General features: G+C 41.3%; 1 protein-coding gene across 1 annotated transcript in view; it reads left to right on the top strand.

The window, feature by feature from the left end:
• The window catches only part of WDR27 (WD repeat domain 27), a 156,965-nt gene extending 149,581 nt beyond the window's left edge, over positions 1–7,384 (top strand). Inside the window, exon 24 of the mRNA XM_072857728.1 lies at positions 7,049–7,384. Coding sequence (XP_072713829.1) covers positions 7,049–7,384 — 336 coding nt within the window. The remainder of the gene's footprint in view (positions 1–7,048) is intronic.
• Positions 7,385–14,938: the final 7,554 nt, after the last annotated feature.

The following is a 14,938-nucleotide window of genomic DNA, read 5'->3' as shown; positions in this document are numbered from 1 at the left end:
TTACAAAGCAAATCTGTAGCAGAGGCTGGGGGAGAATCTCAGATTCATTACTCTCCCTCCAGCCGATTCACAAGCTCCCTTACTTCAGTGGTATCTCGGCTGCAGGGCTGTGAATCGGCCGTCACTGGGAAAACAACCATGATAGTTTGTCCAGGAATTAAAAATCCCATGCTCCACAGCTGTTGATATTTTGCTTCCTGAGCCAGATTTAGGCAACATATCAGTAGTTTATAAAGCAAATCTTTTATCTTTCCTGCCTTCATTCAGTTAAAGCTGTAAACAGGACACGTGTAATTTTTCTAAGCTGAGCTGGGCTGAGCGTGGCTGCAGCTGTTAATCAAACTGAGTAGCTGTAAACATTTGATTGTCTAAAAAGTACTGAAAGGGCTGCTTCACTCTCGGTTGCAGTCAGCAACGCTGACCCACAGGAGCATTGCAGTGTATCTTCTGGGCTCTGGTCTGAATTAAGAGCTATCAGATGGACAGAAACCCAGCTCTGGGTTTTGGCTCTGACAGTAAAATCAAGGCTGCAGGTGAGGTAGCAGATCCATTTGCCCAGAACTTTCCAGTTCACTGGGTAAAGTCTGGAGGTCCCCATTTCAGTGTAAAATGTTCAACTGCTAAGACATAAAGCTGTGTATGAAGTGCAGACATCTAATTGGCAGGCTGCAGTAACGTGCCAGCCAGGTCAGAGATTTATACTAGCCTGCACCATGATTAAGTCACTGGCAACCTGTGGAAACAAAGCAGGTTGTACTACAAAGTAAAGGAGTTGCTTTCCAGGTCCTGAGGAGAGGGCTGAAGTTTGCCAAAACATTCAGAAATCTCAGAAACAGCCAAGTGGAGACTGACATAAGTTCTTTATCTGAGACGTTTTATCTTGTCTGCCAAGTCCTTAGCTCCTGAAACAAAGAAACTCTGTCTTTGTTCATGCAGAGCAAGGCATCTACAGCCAAAAGCTAAAGGTGACTTTGCCCTGTCAAGCTGCTCGGGTCTGTGTGGCTGCCAGGTCCTTCCCAGGGCCACGGTCCTGGCGCAGGCGCAGAGCCCGGGTGAGCCTCAGCGAAAGGAAGGGGCTACAGGCATGCTGTGGTACCAGAAGTGATGGAGGGGCTGAAAGTGTTATCCACACCAGTCTCCAGGTGCTGATTTCTGAGAGAAAAGGCCAATTCTGCTCGAAGGGTGCAAGAACAGGAGTGGGAATTGAGAGCACGAATCCAAGGGGACCCAAAGAGGGACAAAAGCGTCACGGAAGGCAGAGAAACGGTGGTGTTTTGTGAAGCATAGAGCAGGCAGCCATGCATGGAGAAAGGCCTGTGAAGCCATATGACTTACAAGAGAGCTAAATAGGAGTTGTGAAGCCACATTTTGAAAGCATGCCAGGTTTACATTTGCCAATATATTAAACTAAGCAGACCTGCCCTGACTGCTTACTTAACATAGAGGCTGACTGTTTTGCAAGTCATTGGTCAAGCCCATGTTACTTGTAAAGACATGCATATGCCTTGAGGACAGCTAGTTTTGGGGCTAGAAGAAGATGGTATCAGTTTTCTTCATGGCTGAGTGGGATCATTCCAGGGTCAAACGGAGCCGCTCAAGGGAAGAGACTTAAGGGACCCCTTTGGTATGACATATCTCTTTTACTGTGGTAATCGCCACCCTCACCATTCTGCTTTGCAAAGGAAGTTCTGGAATATAGCAGTTTACAGCGTGAATAATTTTTTCCCCATTATTTTTCACTTTTTCATTATGATTATTATTTTGCCCTTGTTGGTTTCCTTCCCACATTTTTTGAAGTGCTTCCTGACAACCTTGAAGCTCAGCACCCCCAGCATACATGCTGTTGCATTCTCTTGGAGCAGCTAGCTGTTTCCTTACAGTGACACAGCTGGTGTTGGTTGGTGGATTTCTCTATAACCCACATTTGAGAAGATTCCCTTCTCTTTGGAAATTTTCTTTCCATTTTGAGGCATCTTTGCTGAGTTTCTCCCCATGTTGACAGTCAGTTGAAAATGCATGTTTGCCTTCACATGGAGGTTGGTTTTTATTGTTTTCCTTTTGTGACTGAAGGCATATGCTGATCTCACAAGCTGAGTCCTGTATGGAGCAGCATCTTTCAAGGAGACAAAATAATACTAATAAAAATTATGGAATTAGAACTCTGAATTATGCATCAAGTTCTATTTAATGGATGCTTTTGGATGAGCCATACTATATAAAACAACAGCGGATTAGTCTCAAGAGCCAGACAAATGTTATTTAAAATCTTATGTTACATTTAAAAATAATTAGGAAAACATGAATAAAATAAGTTGACTGGGGCCTTGATCCTCAGAGCCATTGTTTTTTATCAGCATTAGACTATCTAAGAATTTCAGAGCTGGAAAGAACTGATCCTCCTTTCTATAAAATCCTCAACAAAAACAGTTCAACCAGGCAAATACAAGAGCTGCAGTGGGTGCATGACTCATTTAATATATAAATATCAGCTGGGCAATGATGAAGACTTGCACTAATACTTATGTACAAAAAGCTTCAATGTTAACAGAGCAAGAAGTAAAAATGAAACTTTTCCATCCTAAAGCCCTTAACTTTGAACAGGCAAATGTACCCTTAACATCACGAAAACAATAGAACATGCTCTCTGAGGCCATTGCGTCCTATACACAGCTCCCCCATGGGATGAACTGAGTGATGCTGTGCAGGAGGGTAGTTTTAGAGGTGAGGTGCTTGTAGTCCCTAAAGAGCTTTGAGATGACTACAAGGCTTACTTCTGCCATCAGAAAAAAAGTATGTCTCTGGCCTAAAACCATGGTACAGTGGCAAACTCACAGCACCAGTTAAAAAGAAAAAGTATAATAAGCAGTAACTGTAAGAGGAGAAAATAGACAGAAGTCAATATATTTTTATTACATTCTTATACCATCAGACACAGATAACTTTTGTCCAGAAATCCTAAAGCTGAGAATATCTTTGGCCTCCTGATACTAATTTTAAATAAATCTTTGAAAACTGAGAACATTTCAGAAAATTTAAGTGTGCTAATGTTCTGCCAATATTTAAGAAAAGTACTACACCATGTTCAGATGAAAAATACTTCATCTGAAGTAGTTCTTGGATAAAATAACAGACAAATTGATACTGATATCAAATGATGGTTAAAAACCAGGGCTATAAATTACGACAGCACAATGCATGAAAAGTTATTGTTAAACAAAAGTTGTGTAAATCTTTGATGAAGTTTCTAATGACTAATGCAAAAGAGCTGCATAATGGAGTGTATTTAGACTTTATAAAGCAATTTGCTTACCGTGGCATGATATTTGAAATTAGCACTGCATAGTAGCAGCACGTTTTAAATGGATTAAGAATTGCTTGTGAGATGAATCTCAGAAAACACAATGGAAAAAGTAATTGCCACCAGAGAATAATTATCAAATGAATTATTTCAAAGGGCACTCTCCCATGAGCCATTGTAGAGCTGGCAATCTTCAATGTAACTGTAACATGAAGGAGGAAAAATAAAATTACAATAGATAAAATTAGCCACTGGAGCAAAACTGGCAGTCATATACAAAAATGAGAACATGGCAGCTGGAAAAGGGCTCATAGTGGACTTATAGCTGATGATTAACTTGCAACACAAAACTGGGACACAGCTGAGGAGACCTAGAAAAGTAGCAGAATGACTTTGTGTTGACCATGTCAGACATTAAAGATTCAATGCTGCTGTCAACCAGTGAAAAATTAGAGAGAGAACATAAAAAAGAACACCAGAAACAATTAAAGAGATGGAAAAATGATTCACATTGTGGTATTTAAACTGCTTCAACTATTTAGATTATCAAAAAGAAGATGGGGCTTGGAATACCTTCATGTCTGGGGGAAAGAAAGTACTAAATTTTTCTTTAATGCATGCAAGAAAAGATAATAAGAATCTGCGGCCATATGTTTTTAACAGTGCATGAGGAAAGCTATCAAGGGAAGTGGTGGGTTCTTCATCTCATGAAGTCACCAAGCTGGGGTGTCTTTGTCAGAACTGAGGGTGAATAAAGTGACGGGAGTGGGGGTAAAGGACCTCCTCTACAACAGCACCACAGGACCTGAATTACTCACCTCCCAGACTGCCTTTAAATCCAACCTAGCCCTGTAGCTCTGGGGAACCTGCTTGGCCGCATTGCTTCATTCAGATCCTTCCTAGGAGGCAGTTTGTGAACTCTGGAAAAACCTTGAACAATGATCTCCAACTTGTTCTTCATTCTTCTGTAAATATAGTAAAAGTGGTACATTAGGAACAAGGTTTCAAGCAAGAAGCCTTATGTCTGTTCCCATGTCCTTGGCTCCCAAGCTATTGGTTTTCATTAACAGCATGCAGTTATATTTGAGAAGACAAGGATCTTTGTCAAGACAAGGAAGTTTGTCACCAACACTGAACTCCGTGTCTGGGGAAGCATCCAGCACAGTGGATAAGACAGACAATGGAGATGTGAGCCACCTGCATCCATTTCAATCTTTTTGTCATTCAAGACAAGTTACAAGGCCACTGTTATCTTCTGCAACTCTGCAGAAGACCAGCAAAAACCCCAGAGGTCCTTCCCTGCCCCCATCCACCATTCTTGTCTAGGCTAGTGGGTCTGGAAACGCTGATTGAGGTATGGAGGTAGTAATTTCTTAAAGTGACAGAGTTGTGGGAGTCAGTTAGAAGCTCAGAGACATAAAAAAAAAGTTTGCTTGAATAAAGCAGAGGCCTAGCTAGTGTTTCAAACCCAGGAGGTGCCCTTGGGATGGGTATTTTGCAGTTGGCAGTCAATTGCCTCGTAAGTTATGACTAGACCCAATTTATTATTAAAGGTAAACCAAGCAGTAGAGGATTTATTGAGTGTTGGGTAATTCCTGAATCAATGCTATGCAGTTTCTTTTAAACAGAGAATCAGATGCCAAAGTTGTGCCTGACAGCTAGTTTAGACTTATGGGGAAAGTGTAGGTCTGGGCTTTCCACCTGGACAAGCAACGTTAATTGGATTTGGGAGGTGATACTGAAAGAAATAATCCTAATAGGAGTCCATTCTCATCCTTGAGGTTGTGGTTACATGGAGGGGTGAAGTCAGAAGAAAGGGATGCAGAACCTCAGGGGAAGTTAGGAAAGATACATGTTTGGGACAGCCAGTGTTTCAAGACCTTCAGAGGAGGTTGTGCACAGATTTGAAGGTGAGCATGCTGAGAGCCTGGGAGGCTGCAGACTTCCTGTGGAGCCTTGGGCCTGGGTTAGTTTTGTCTTAGTGCAAAGTATCCTTGAATATTCAAGTGTGTGTTTTGGAGTTGCTGAGAAACATGTTCCTCTTCAGTTTCCAAACTGGGTATTGCGATCCATGATGTCATGGGTACAGTATATGCTGATATCATATCTACTTTGGGGTCCTCTGTTGAGCAGTGCCCTTCATATGAGGATGGTAAGTTTTTAATGGCCCTCATACTGGGATTTAATTGGATTACTGTAGGATACCAGACCTGTGTTCATGGTGTCTGCTCTTTTTTTATAGCACAGGTGAGACACTAGTGCCATCTGCTTTATTCTTTTCTTATTTTGGGTGTTTGAAAAGTAAATTTCATTTTTACAGCTTTCTTGACAGAAATGATCAGAGTTCTTAAAGCCACTTACAACCTATTTTCATGAAGTGCTGTTATTTTAAAAGTTTTGCTTAGTGTTAGCTGGCACTTTTTCTCTGGTTGTAACCATTTTACAGGCACTTCATGGGTTTTGGTCTCTGTGCAGCATGCCCACAGGGACATTTTTGGTCAGAACTGGGAATAAACACTGAGAAACAGACTGTATTTGCCACCTCTTAATGATAGGGTTATTTTAAGGAATTGTTAAATAGTAGGTACATGCTGCTGGTTTTAGTTGTTTCTGTGAAAAATGAAACTTATCCTTGAGGAATTTGTTCTGTTACTCAGAATTACACTAGTGAAGACATGATTTACCCTTTTTTTTGGCCGAGAATCTAGTCATTCTCCACAAAACCATCTCTGTCTGAGAAGTGGATCAATAACTTCAGATCTCAGCAGGGCTTTACTTCTGTCCTGTGGATGACATAGAGCAGAGAGCATGCGGGTGGTCTGCCAGACCCCATGCACCAAATCAGGGAGTGCTGTGCATCGTGCAGTTTCCCATGCAAAAATAAATAGGCTTATTTTGAAACACGGATCATTTTACTGTCAATAAGCATGCATGCACCATTGTAATGCAGTATGCTGTACCTGCAATTCAGAGGGTCATTCCTGAAGAAAGGAACAGTTCAAGACTAGCCCTCCATTCTCGCTGTCTGTCAAAATCCAATAATAAACAACTACTGCAATCTGCAACACATTTTGGGAGCAATACTGAACTTCTGTCCACCCAAATTTCTGCTTTCCTTTCAACCTGGTGGGAAAGTTGTCCAGGAGCACTGTTAGGTAATGTTCATTTTAGACAGGATAAAAATGAGGGAGCATTGTGGTATCAGGGGAGAGCAAAGCCCATACAGAAGAGGAAGAGTTAATTTCTCCCCAGAGCAAAGATACTGAAATTAAAGTTCGCAAATTCATTTACTTACTATAATTTCATAACAAAAAATGAAGCCAGAGGTAATGCCATTTTGCCAGTGATTCTCACTGAACTATGGCTCATTAGTTATTTTACGTTGCTTAGCAGGGTCTGTTTACATCTACAGAAATTCAGCTACTTCAATAAGTCCCTTCTCTCTGCACAGACATCCCAGTATTCTTGCCCATCTGCCCATGCCCTGTGGGTTTGCCATCCATGTGCTGTATACAGAGCTGAGCACATATGCTTATTTTGATGAGGAAAAACAAAACTGTTGAGATCCATTCCAGCTACATTGGCACTCATCTGGGCTATTTCAGACCAGGCCAGAAAATATTTCACCATGATTCACCCTACCTTTTCTATGTTTTTATGAGCCCAGAGATCAGAATCACATAACTCAGGTCCAGGCTTCTTAGAAATGCCACATTTGAAGAATACAGTTGAAATCTCTTTTCGTACAAGCCGTGGCTCTTCCAAGCACTGTATGTTGACACAGATGAAAATGACCTTTCCAAAAGTTCTTCTTCCACGTGTCATTCCCAAGGTACTTTGCTGCCACTGATACCGAGCACATATTGTGCCCTTGTGTCAGACAACAGCCGATGGAGCATGCTGGGAGAGCGCTTCATTGATGTGGAGCCTTGGGATCAACTTGCTGGATGCTTTGAAGAGGCAGCAGAAGGCCACGGGGTAGCTGATGAGCAGATTGGAGTTGCTCAAGAGCAGATTGGTACTTCCAATCTGACGTGGGCAAGGACTGCTCTGGGATTACACCCACCTGTTCGCTCTTCTGTGTAATGATCTGGTGAGGTCCCAGTGACCCTTCCCTATCTGATTCACATGCTAATTACTGGCACAGATAAGTCTGAGTGTTACATGTTTGTTTGCTTTTTTCCTAACTTCAAGTCTTTATTAATGCTGATGGTAGGAACTAGCCATGGTATTTCGTAAGATTCTGTGTATCTGCAGCTAAGTGCAGATACAATAATAGCAATATAAGTAGGCAGATAAATAGAAACATCCAAACTGATGTTTTCCTAGTACTTTATGGCTTTCAGGAAACTTTTGAGTTTGATTTAAGGAGACTTACTTGTACTCCCCAAATGGTTTTCCAGTGTGATTTCTTTCAGATGCGATAACTTTCTCTTTAATAGAAGAATGAACCATTGTGACAAAAGCCATCCCAGAATTTAGTCTTACCCAAACCAGTGGTTGGTATTATTTCCATTATAGAGTTCAGAGTACACAAATCACCAGCTTAAAACTATATCTTAAAACACCATTCCAGGCACACTAAATATTATGTTCACTTTATTCAAGACATATTTCCTCAGCAGTACAGGAATATAGTCTTGACTCAGTCTCCCGTTTCCATCAAACTCTTTGTTTAAATCCTTCCACAGTGAATTTTGTAGGCAAGGAGCCAAGTAAGTAAGTGAATGAATTGTTGGCAAATTTTTGAGTGCACTGAATGGTAAATGACTTTAAGATCTCAACTTTATACCCATTTTCAGATCTTTACATGATTTTTATGTAAACTGGAAGGATACTTAAGAATGCGTCCTCCTCCTCCATCCTCTCTGTGCACACACACACACATATTTCCAGGATTTCAAAATATTTCAGCCAATGAAAGTTCAGGGAGGCCCAGCTCAACACCTTAGAAAAAATACCATGATCTGCCACTGGACTAACATTTAATACGTGCAAATTCTTATCACAAACCCACAGTTTTGTTTCACCTGAATCATCGAGCATCCCCATACATGACTCCCTCAGATTTCAAGGATGCTGAAAATGCAGCAGTTATTAAGACAAACTAGACTCTGCTCAGCAAAAGGGCTTGCTTTCTTGGCACCAGAACACCCATGTCTCTCCCACCTTGCAGGTATTTGAATCACTGCAGGTTGGCCTTCTCACCTAGACTAAAATAAAAAATTGGAAACCAAGCTGGAACAATACATATTTTTCCACTTTCCCCCCCGCTAAGTTCCTGCACATACCAGAATGAACCAAAGGGAGGAAGCAAAAATAAGCAATTGGGAATCGAATTGATTGACATGCTGAGGTAAATAACAAAGCTTTAAAAATAAAGCAAACCACCCCATTGAACAGGAATGAATAACATGATTTAACTCAACTAACACCCCAACAATAACAGCAGCATCTTTCATAGATTCTAGGCAAGCAAAGTTCAAGCCAGCAAAATACTTTCCAGTTTATAAAAGTTTTAAAAACTGCCAAGGGATATGTCCTGGCCTTCCCAGCAATGGAGCAAGAGTGAGCTCCAGCAAATCACATGGAAAAAGCATAAGGGGAGCAGATTTTCCAGGCACTAATTCAGTGTAAAAGGGGGTCTCCCTTCCAATATTACAGAGCACTGATGTGTTAGTGGTCTCCTTTCTCACATCAGTGAGCCCTGTTGGATGGATTGCAGGGGGTCTCTTTCCAAATACCATTAAGTCCAAAGAAAAGGAAAGTTCTCTCTTCTCTAGTATCAATCAATTGAGTATTAATGAATGGATATATAGAAAGTCACAGGTTTTGCTGGGGATTTTTTGCTGCAGGAGAACACAGGAATATTTGCTATAAGCACTTTTGCACGTAGCCCTTACGGAAAAAATATGATAGATTTTAATGGAGTGATAGTCTTCCTACAGAATTTAAAAATCAATTTTTAGAATTGTATAAGAGGGATACAAATGTTGGATAAAGTAATTTCTATTGGACCGTTTGGGCTTCACTCTTATTACATTCCAAAGGATTTTTCCATAAGTGAATAAAGCTGAATATAGTGTACTGGATGCTTCTGCAGTTTACCTACTGAAATAACTCTGAACGAGCTTTTCAAATATGGGGAGTCTTTAAAAGGTTGCAGTTACCACAATGTGCCTTCACTTTTATATATTTCCATGACGTGTATGTGCTGGTAGAGTTTTCTTGTAGTGCATTTTCATGATCTATCCATTCATTCAAAAAAGCCAAACAAATCAGCAAATCAAACAAACAAAAAAAATCTATGCTTCTTCTGGTTTGTCTGCTCCTTTCTTTTTCCTCCAACTTTGTTCAACTCCTTTCTGTTTTGTCTCTCTTTACATTTGGGGAAGATTTGCATATTGTACCTCCTGGTAAGAAAACTCACCTGTTATTGAGAGCTTTTATCCAATACTGTGAGAGCCATTCCCTTCCCAGTGCACAGGAAAATGAGTTGGAAGTCCTCAGTGAAATGATTTATTATTCAGACCTCTGCTTATTGACAACAGCCTAGTAATTTTCTTAGTTTGCAAACTAGGAAACAGAACAATTTCACCCATTTATGATATTGTGAGATATTAGCAAAATCCACTGGACAGTCTCTGGAAGAGTCCTCAGTCCTGCACCTTGGCCCTTTGGTGCCTTTGACCATAACCTCGTTAGCTCCCTCCACCTGTGTTCTGTCCTTACTGATTGATCAGAGCATATTGAGAGATCAGGGCATATGTTGACTTGCTTTGATTGCCTGTTTACCTTCTCAAAAAACTTTTTACAGAATTTATATAAAAATAACAGGCTCCCAAGATTCAGCAACTAGCAGTTTCTTTTTTTTTTCCTTCCTGTCTTAATGGGAGAAGGAATCTCTTATCCCTATCTGCTCTGTTGTTGGTATCTGAAGTTATTCTAACTTTCCCACCAGCCTCTTCTAGTCTGGTATCACACATATGTGTATTGTATTGGAAGAGAGTGGTGGTTGGGGCTTTTAGTTCTCTTTTGGGGACAACAAGGGGGACATGATCAGTTTGTGTAGAATGCCACGAGATTACTTTGTACAAGAAATGCTACTTAGGCTTACAGAAAAACCACTGCAAACACTCATATACAGCCCTGATGGTCTGTCGTAGTTGTTTTCTTAGACTTCATGCTCACTCTGCAGCAAGCTTTCTGCTATTTCCCTCCAGCCTGCTCAAAGGGAGTGTGCTGGGAGTCCAGGCATGGCCTAGGGAATATTTAACATTCCCATGCCCTCAAATAGATGTTGAGCACCTGATTACACTGATGGCTCTCAAAATCACTTTGCGAATTTTTTGGACAGAGACAGATGGCTAAGACCAGTGAAATGAAATATTCTGGGAAGATGTCTAGCACTATTAATTGTCTGTGGAAGATGTATAGGTAACTAACTTAGGTTGGATGTCGATGTTTTTGAGATCCAAAACTAGGTGTGATGAATGCAACCCTAAGCGGAGACAGATGCACTGGATGTTGCTACCAATTCTGGAGGATTCCTCAGGAGGAACTCTCCATAGAAAAGTATTACTTTTTCTCAGCACCTAAGAAAGTATTTTTCTCATCGTGCTGCTAAAGCTGAGCACTCTTTCATTCACTTTGCATGTGCTCTATAGCAAGGAATAACCCAAATGTCCAGTTCAAACTTTCCTATCTGACTTAGCAGAGTAAATAACTGAGTTAACATTTTAATTCTCTCCTATTGTTCTTGTATTTCCTTCTTGACCTTTTGGCTACTCAGACATTTATAACAAACTCTTCTGTTTACCACTGTGTTCTAGATAACACATTTTAACTGTGGGTTTCCAGCTCTAATCCAACAACCAGCTGCTGAGCACTACTGTGGTCAAATGCATTTATTTTCCAGGCCATGAACAAGCTAGAATATTCAGTTCAGAACCTGTGGATGTTTACATCTTAACCCTTGTTGGGTCACAGAGACCTCCCTACATCTGTTTTCTTTGATTTTGTAAGAGCTGAAAGAACAAAGGTGAACTTCAACTTCAGTTCTGGTAGGGCTGGGGGACAGACCCTCTTTCTCCCCAACCTCTAAACTCTTATTTGCAGACCAGAATTAAATCTGTCAATACAATGTCAAAAGAGAGAATCTTATTGTTGTCTGTGGCCTGTGGGTAAGGAGAAGTCAGGAAGGAGCTATCTTTCCCTTTGCATTCAAAATATAATTGTTTTCTTTTTAAAAAAAATATTTGTGAAATATCCAAACTTTGGCTTATTTCTCTAGATACCTCTGTCTCCCTGACAAATTATATGCACCAGGAATGTCCAGCTGCAACTTCTGCAAGGAGAATCCTAGAGGGGCATGTTTGTGCTGTTCCTTGAAGGGTGAGGCAATATCGCTATTGCTGTTGGCTGATCCTTCAGAGCACACAACCACAGGTTCTGGGATGAACGGCATCCTGGACATCCACCACACACTCAAAATCAAAAAGATTAATAAGATTTCATAAGATTAGCAAGACACAAAGCAGATGAGGCTAAAGAAATTCAAGCAGAAGTAATGGATTGTTTTCAGTTCAATGTGGGATGCGATTTCTTTTGTTTGTCCATCTTTGGTAAAAGTGCAAACAGAAGTTTGCGTTTTCTAGGAAAATAGCAAGGCTGGAAGTTTCTGCCTCTTGAAACTCTTTTACCTTGGGCAATGTGAGAGCACCTGGTGCAGACAGCTACTAGGGAATGTGCCAAAGTCCTCTTCACAGCTTGAAGAGGATTGTGTTGTTCGTATTTGCCTTCTTAGTTAATTTGGGATGAATGTTTTTAATCCATATTCTGAGACTGTTCTGCAATTAAAGAAAGTATTTGAAGACCTAGAAGCTGCACAGAAGTTTAGTGTCTTCTGTCAACTGCAGTGATATAGTGGTCCCTTTTTTGCTAATCATCCAAATGTTCCATATTAAAAAACATCACCTTTTAAAATCTTTATTGTTTTGCACGTCCAAAATGGGCACAATACACATTTCTTTTGTACTGCCTAATTCCATCCTAATCACATAGTTGAAACTACAGTTTACTGGAAAATGAATTAAAAATATTTTCTTTATAACTAGGAGAAATATTTTCTGAAATAAAAAGCTGAAAAGAATTCAAACCAGTTGTAAATCCTCCAAGAAAGTTTGTGCAAAATGGTCAATTTTTATTTGCATATTGCTTGGAGTGAAAAGTTCCTATTGTTTGCCATTGAAACCTGATTTTTACAGCTCCACCTGCAAACACCTCCATTGTAGTGTAGGTAATTTGATGTGATCATAGAATTAGCAATGCTGGATGATAGCGTGGTGGGGAAAGACTCCACAATTTGGAAGGTACAAAGTTGAATGTTCAGCTGACCTTTATTTGAACCATCCAAACTACTACAGTTTGCACAAATGGGTCGGAAATCTTGTGAGAAGACCATTTCAGGAGACATTTATGATGTTTCTTTTTTCCAGTCAGTATGGGGGGAAAACCCATCTGAAGGTTAGTCAGAATCTTGGTCAACCCCAAATAATGAACCATGTAGTACACTGTTTCTCCTTGCAGCAACTAGAAGTCCCAGGTTTGTATCTGTTTTTATTTCATGCAGGAAAAAAAATATCGCCTGCCAAGTAGAATAGACCTTGGGGGACTGCTTCTGTAGTTTTGAAACCACATCAAGTGTCAGTGCTGACCTCTGTTCTCATTGCATACATGTGTCTGATGAAGTTTTCTACTTTTCTTTTTTCTGTGGAGACAGCAAGAGAAATGGAAACCAATCTTTCAGCTTGCATGTCTGTCCCTGAGACTTGTGCTAGAAAGCAAGAGTTATTTCTAGTCCAGATTTTGCTGCTTAGGGTCTGTTGCTGTAAGAACTATGACTATGTGCCATCCCTATTCTCTCCTCTCCTCAGAAGAGGGATGCCTGACATATCAGTGGCTCCGCATAAGCTGTAATAAAAACAAATCCAGTGGGTCTGGGGTGATAATTTTCCTCCACCAGGAAAAGCTCTGTGGAAGTGGAAATAGAGCTGAATTCAAGGAACAAGGATCCCTGTAGTGAGGAGTTGCATCTGAATTTGGGAATTATTTATATGGGGCAGATGGATGTGTCTGTCCTTGTGGTGTGATTTCTGCCCCCGCAGATTTTTTTTTTAAGGTTCACAGTAGGAAGTGGAAGAGTATGTTGTAAGTGCAGCAGATGCTGCTGCTGCAGCTCAAGGAGAGTTGATACAAAGTAGTGTAAGGAAATGTTTAGGACACTGAACAGTGCTGTTTGTTACCTGTTGACAGGCTGCATCACTCGCTGTTTAGAAATACAGTGAACAACCTCTGCTCTCAAGACTGGCTTAAGGAATTATTCCGTTGAATTGCAAGAGCCACAGACACCTCAGCCATGCAATGCCTGCAATGAAGGTGTGAAACAGATGCAATTGCCCTCACAGTTCCAAGCTCACATCATGAAGGAGCACTGATCCTAAAAGTGGGAGGTGGCACCTATTTTAGATTGGGGGATATACTCAAGAGTGTCACCTCCTACCTTAACTAGCCACTGGGGCTGCAAACAAATGGAGTTGCATTCCCAAGGCTGGACTGAGAGCTGAGCCTTGTCCTGGTTGGCTTTGCAACAGAGTGTCTGGGAAATACGTATTTAATTTTCTGCAGGAAACCCACTGCCCAGGTGCGAGTTCCAGTACGTGAGAAGATGGAAACAAAAGGAGAGCCTCGCCGTGAGCCTTGCAGGAAGCACGGGCACAGCCAGGGACACTCTGCTGTTGATGGTAGCATTTGCACAAAATGAGGCTGGCTGTGCTTTTCGGAGAGGGGCTAACCAGGGAAGCATTTTGTTGGCCTCATACAGTGTGTTGTGGTTTAACCCCAGCCAGCAACTAAGCCCCACACAGCCACTTGCTAACTCCCCCTCAGTGGGATGGGGGAGAGAATCAGAAGAGTAAAAGTAAGGAAACTCGTGGGTTGAGATAAAGACAGTTTAATAGGGAAAGCAAAAGCCGTGCACACAAGCAAAGCAAAACAAGGAATTCATTCACTGCTTCCCATGGGCAGGCAGGTGTTCAGCCATCTCCAGGAAAGCAGGGCTCCATCACGCATAACAGTTACTTGGGAAGACAAACGCCATCGCTCCAAACATCCCCCCCTTCCTTCTTCTTCCCCCAGCTTTATATGCTGAGCATGACATCATATGGTATGGAATATCCCTTTGGTCAGCTGGGGTCAGCTGTCCCAGCTGTGTCCCCTCCCAGCTTCTTGTGCACCCCCAGCCTCCTCGCTGGTGGGGTGGGGTGAGAGGCAGAAAAGGCCTTGACTCTGTGTAAGCACTGCTCAGCAATGATGAAAACACCCCTGTATTATCAACACTGTTTCCACCACAAATCCAAAAACATAGCCCCATACTAGCTACTATGAAGAAAATTAACTCTGTCCCAGCCAAAACCAGCACACAGTGTAAGCACTGTAATGAGACTACATGCTGCTTATTTTTTTCAGAGCAGAAATGGAGAAAGCAGCTCTATTGGCTTCTTTTTAGCCTCTTCCAACATTTAAAGCACATCAGGCAGAGAGTTCAGACCAAGCTTGGCTAGTGGCTAAGTCCAGTGATAA

This window comes from Ciconia boyciana, chromosome 3 (genome assembly GCF_034638445.1).
Source record: "Ciconia boyciana chromosome 3, ASM3463844v1, whole genome shotgun sequence".
Taxonomy (NCBI): domain Eukaryota; kingdom Metazoa; phylum Chordata; class Aves; order Ciconiiformes; family Ciconiidae; genus Ciconia; species Ciconia boyciana.
Note: the sequence above shows the minus strand (reverse complement) of the source record. Positions and strands in the feature narration are given on the sequence as shown.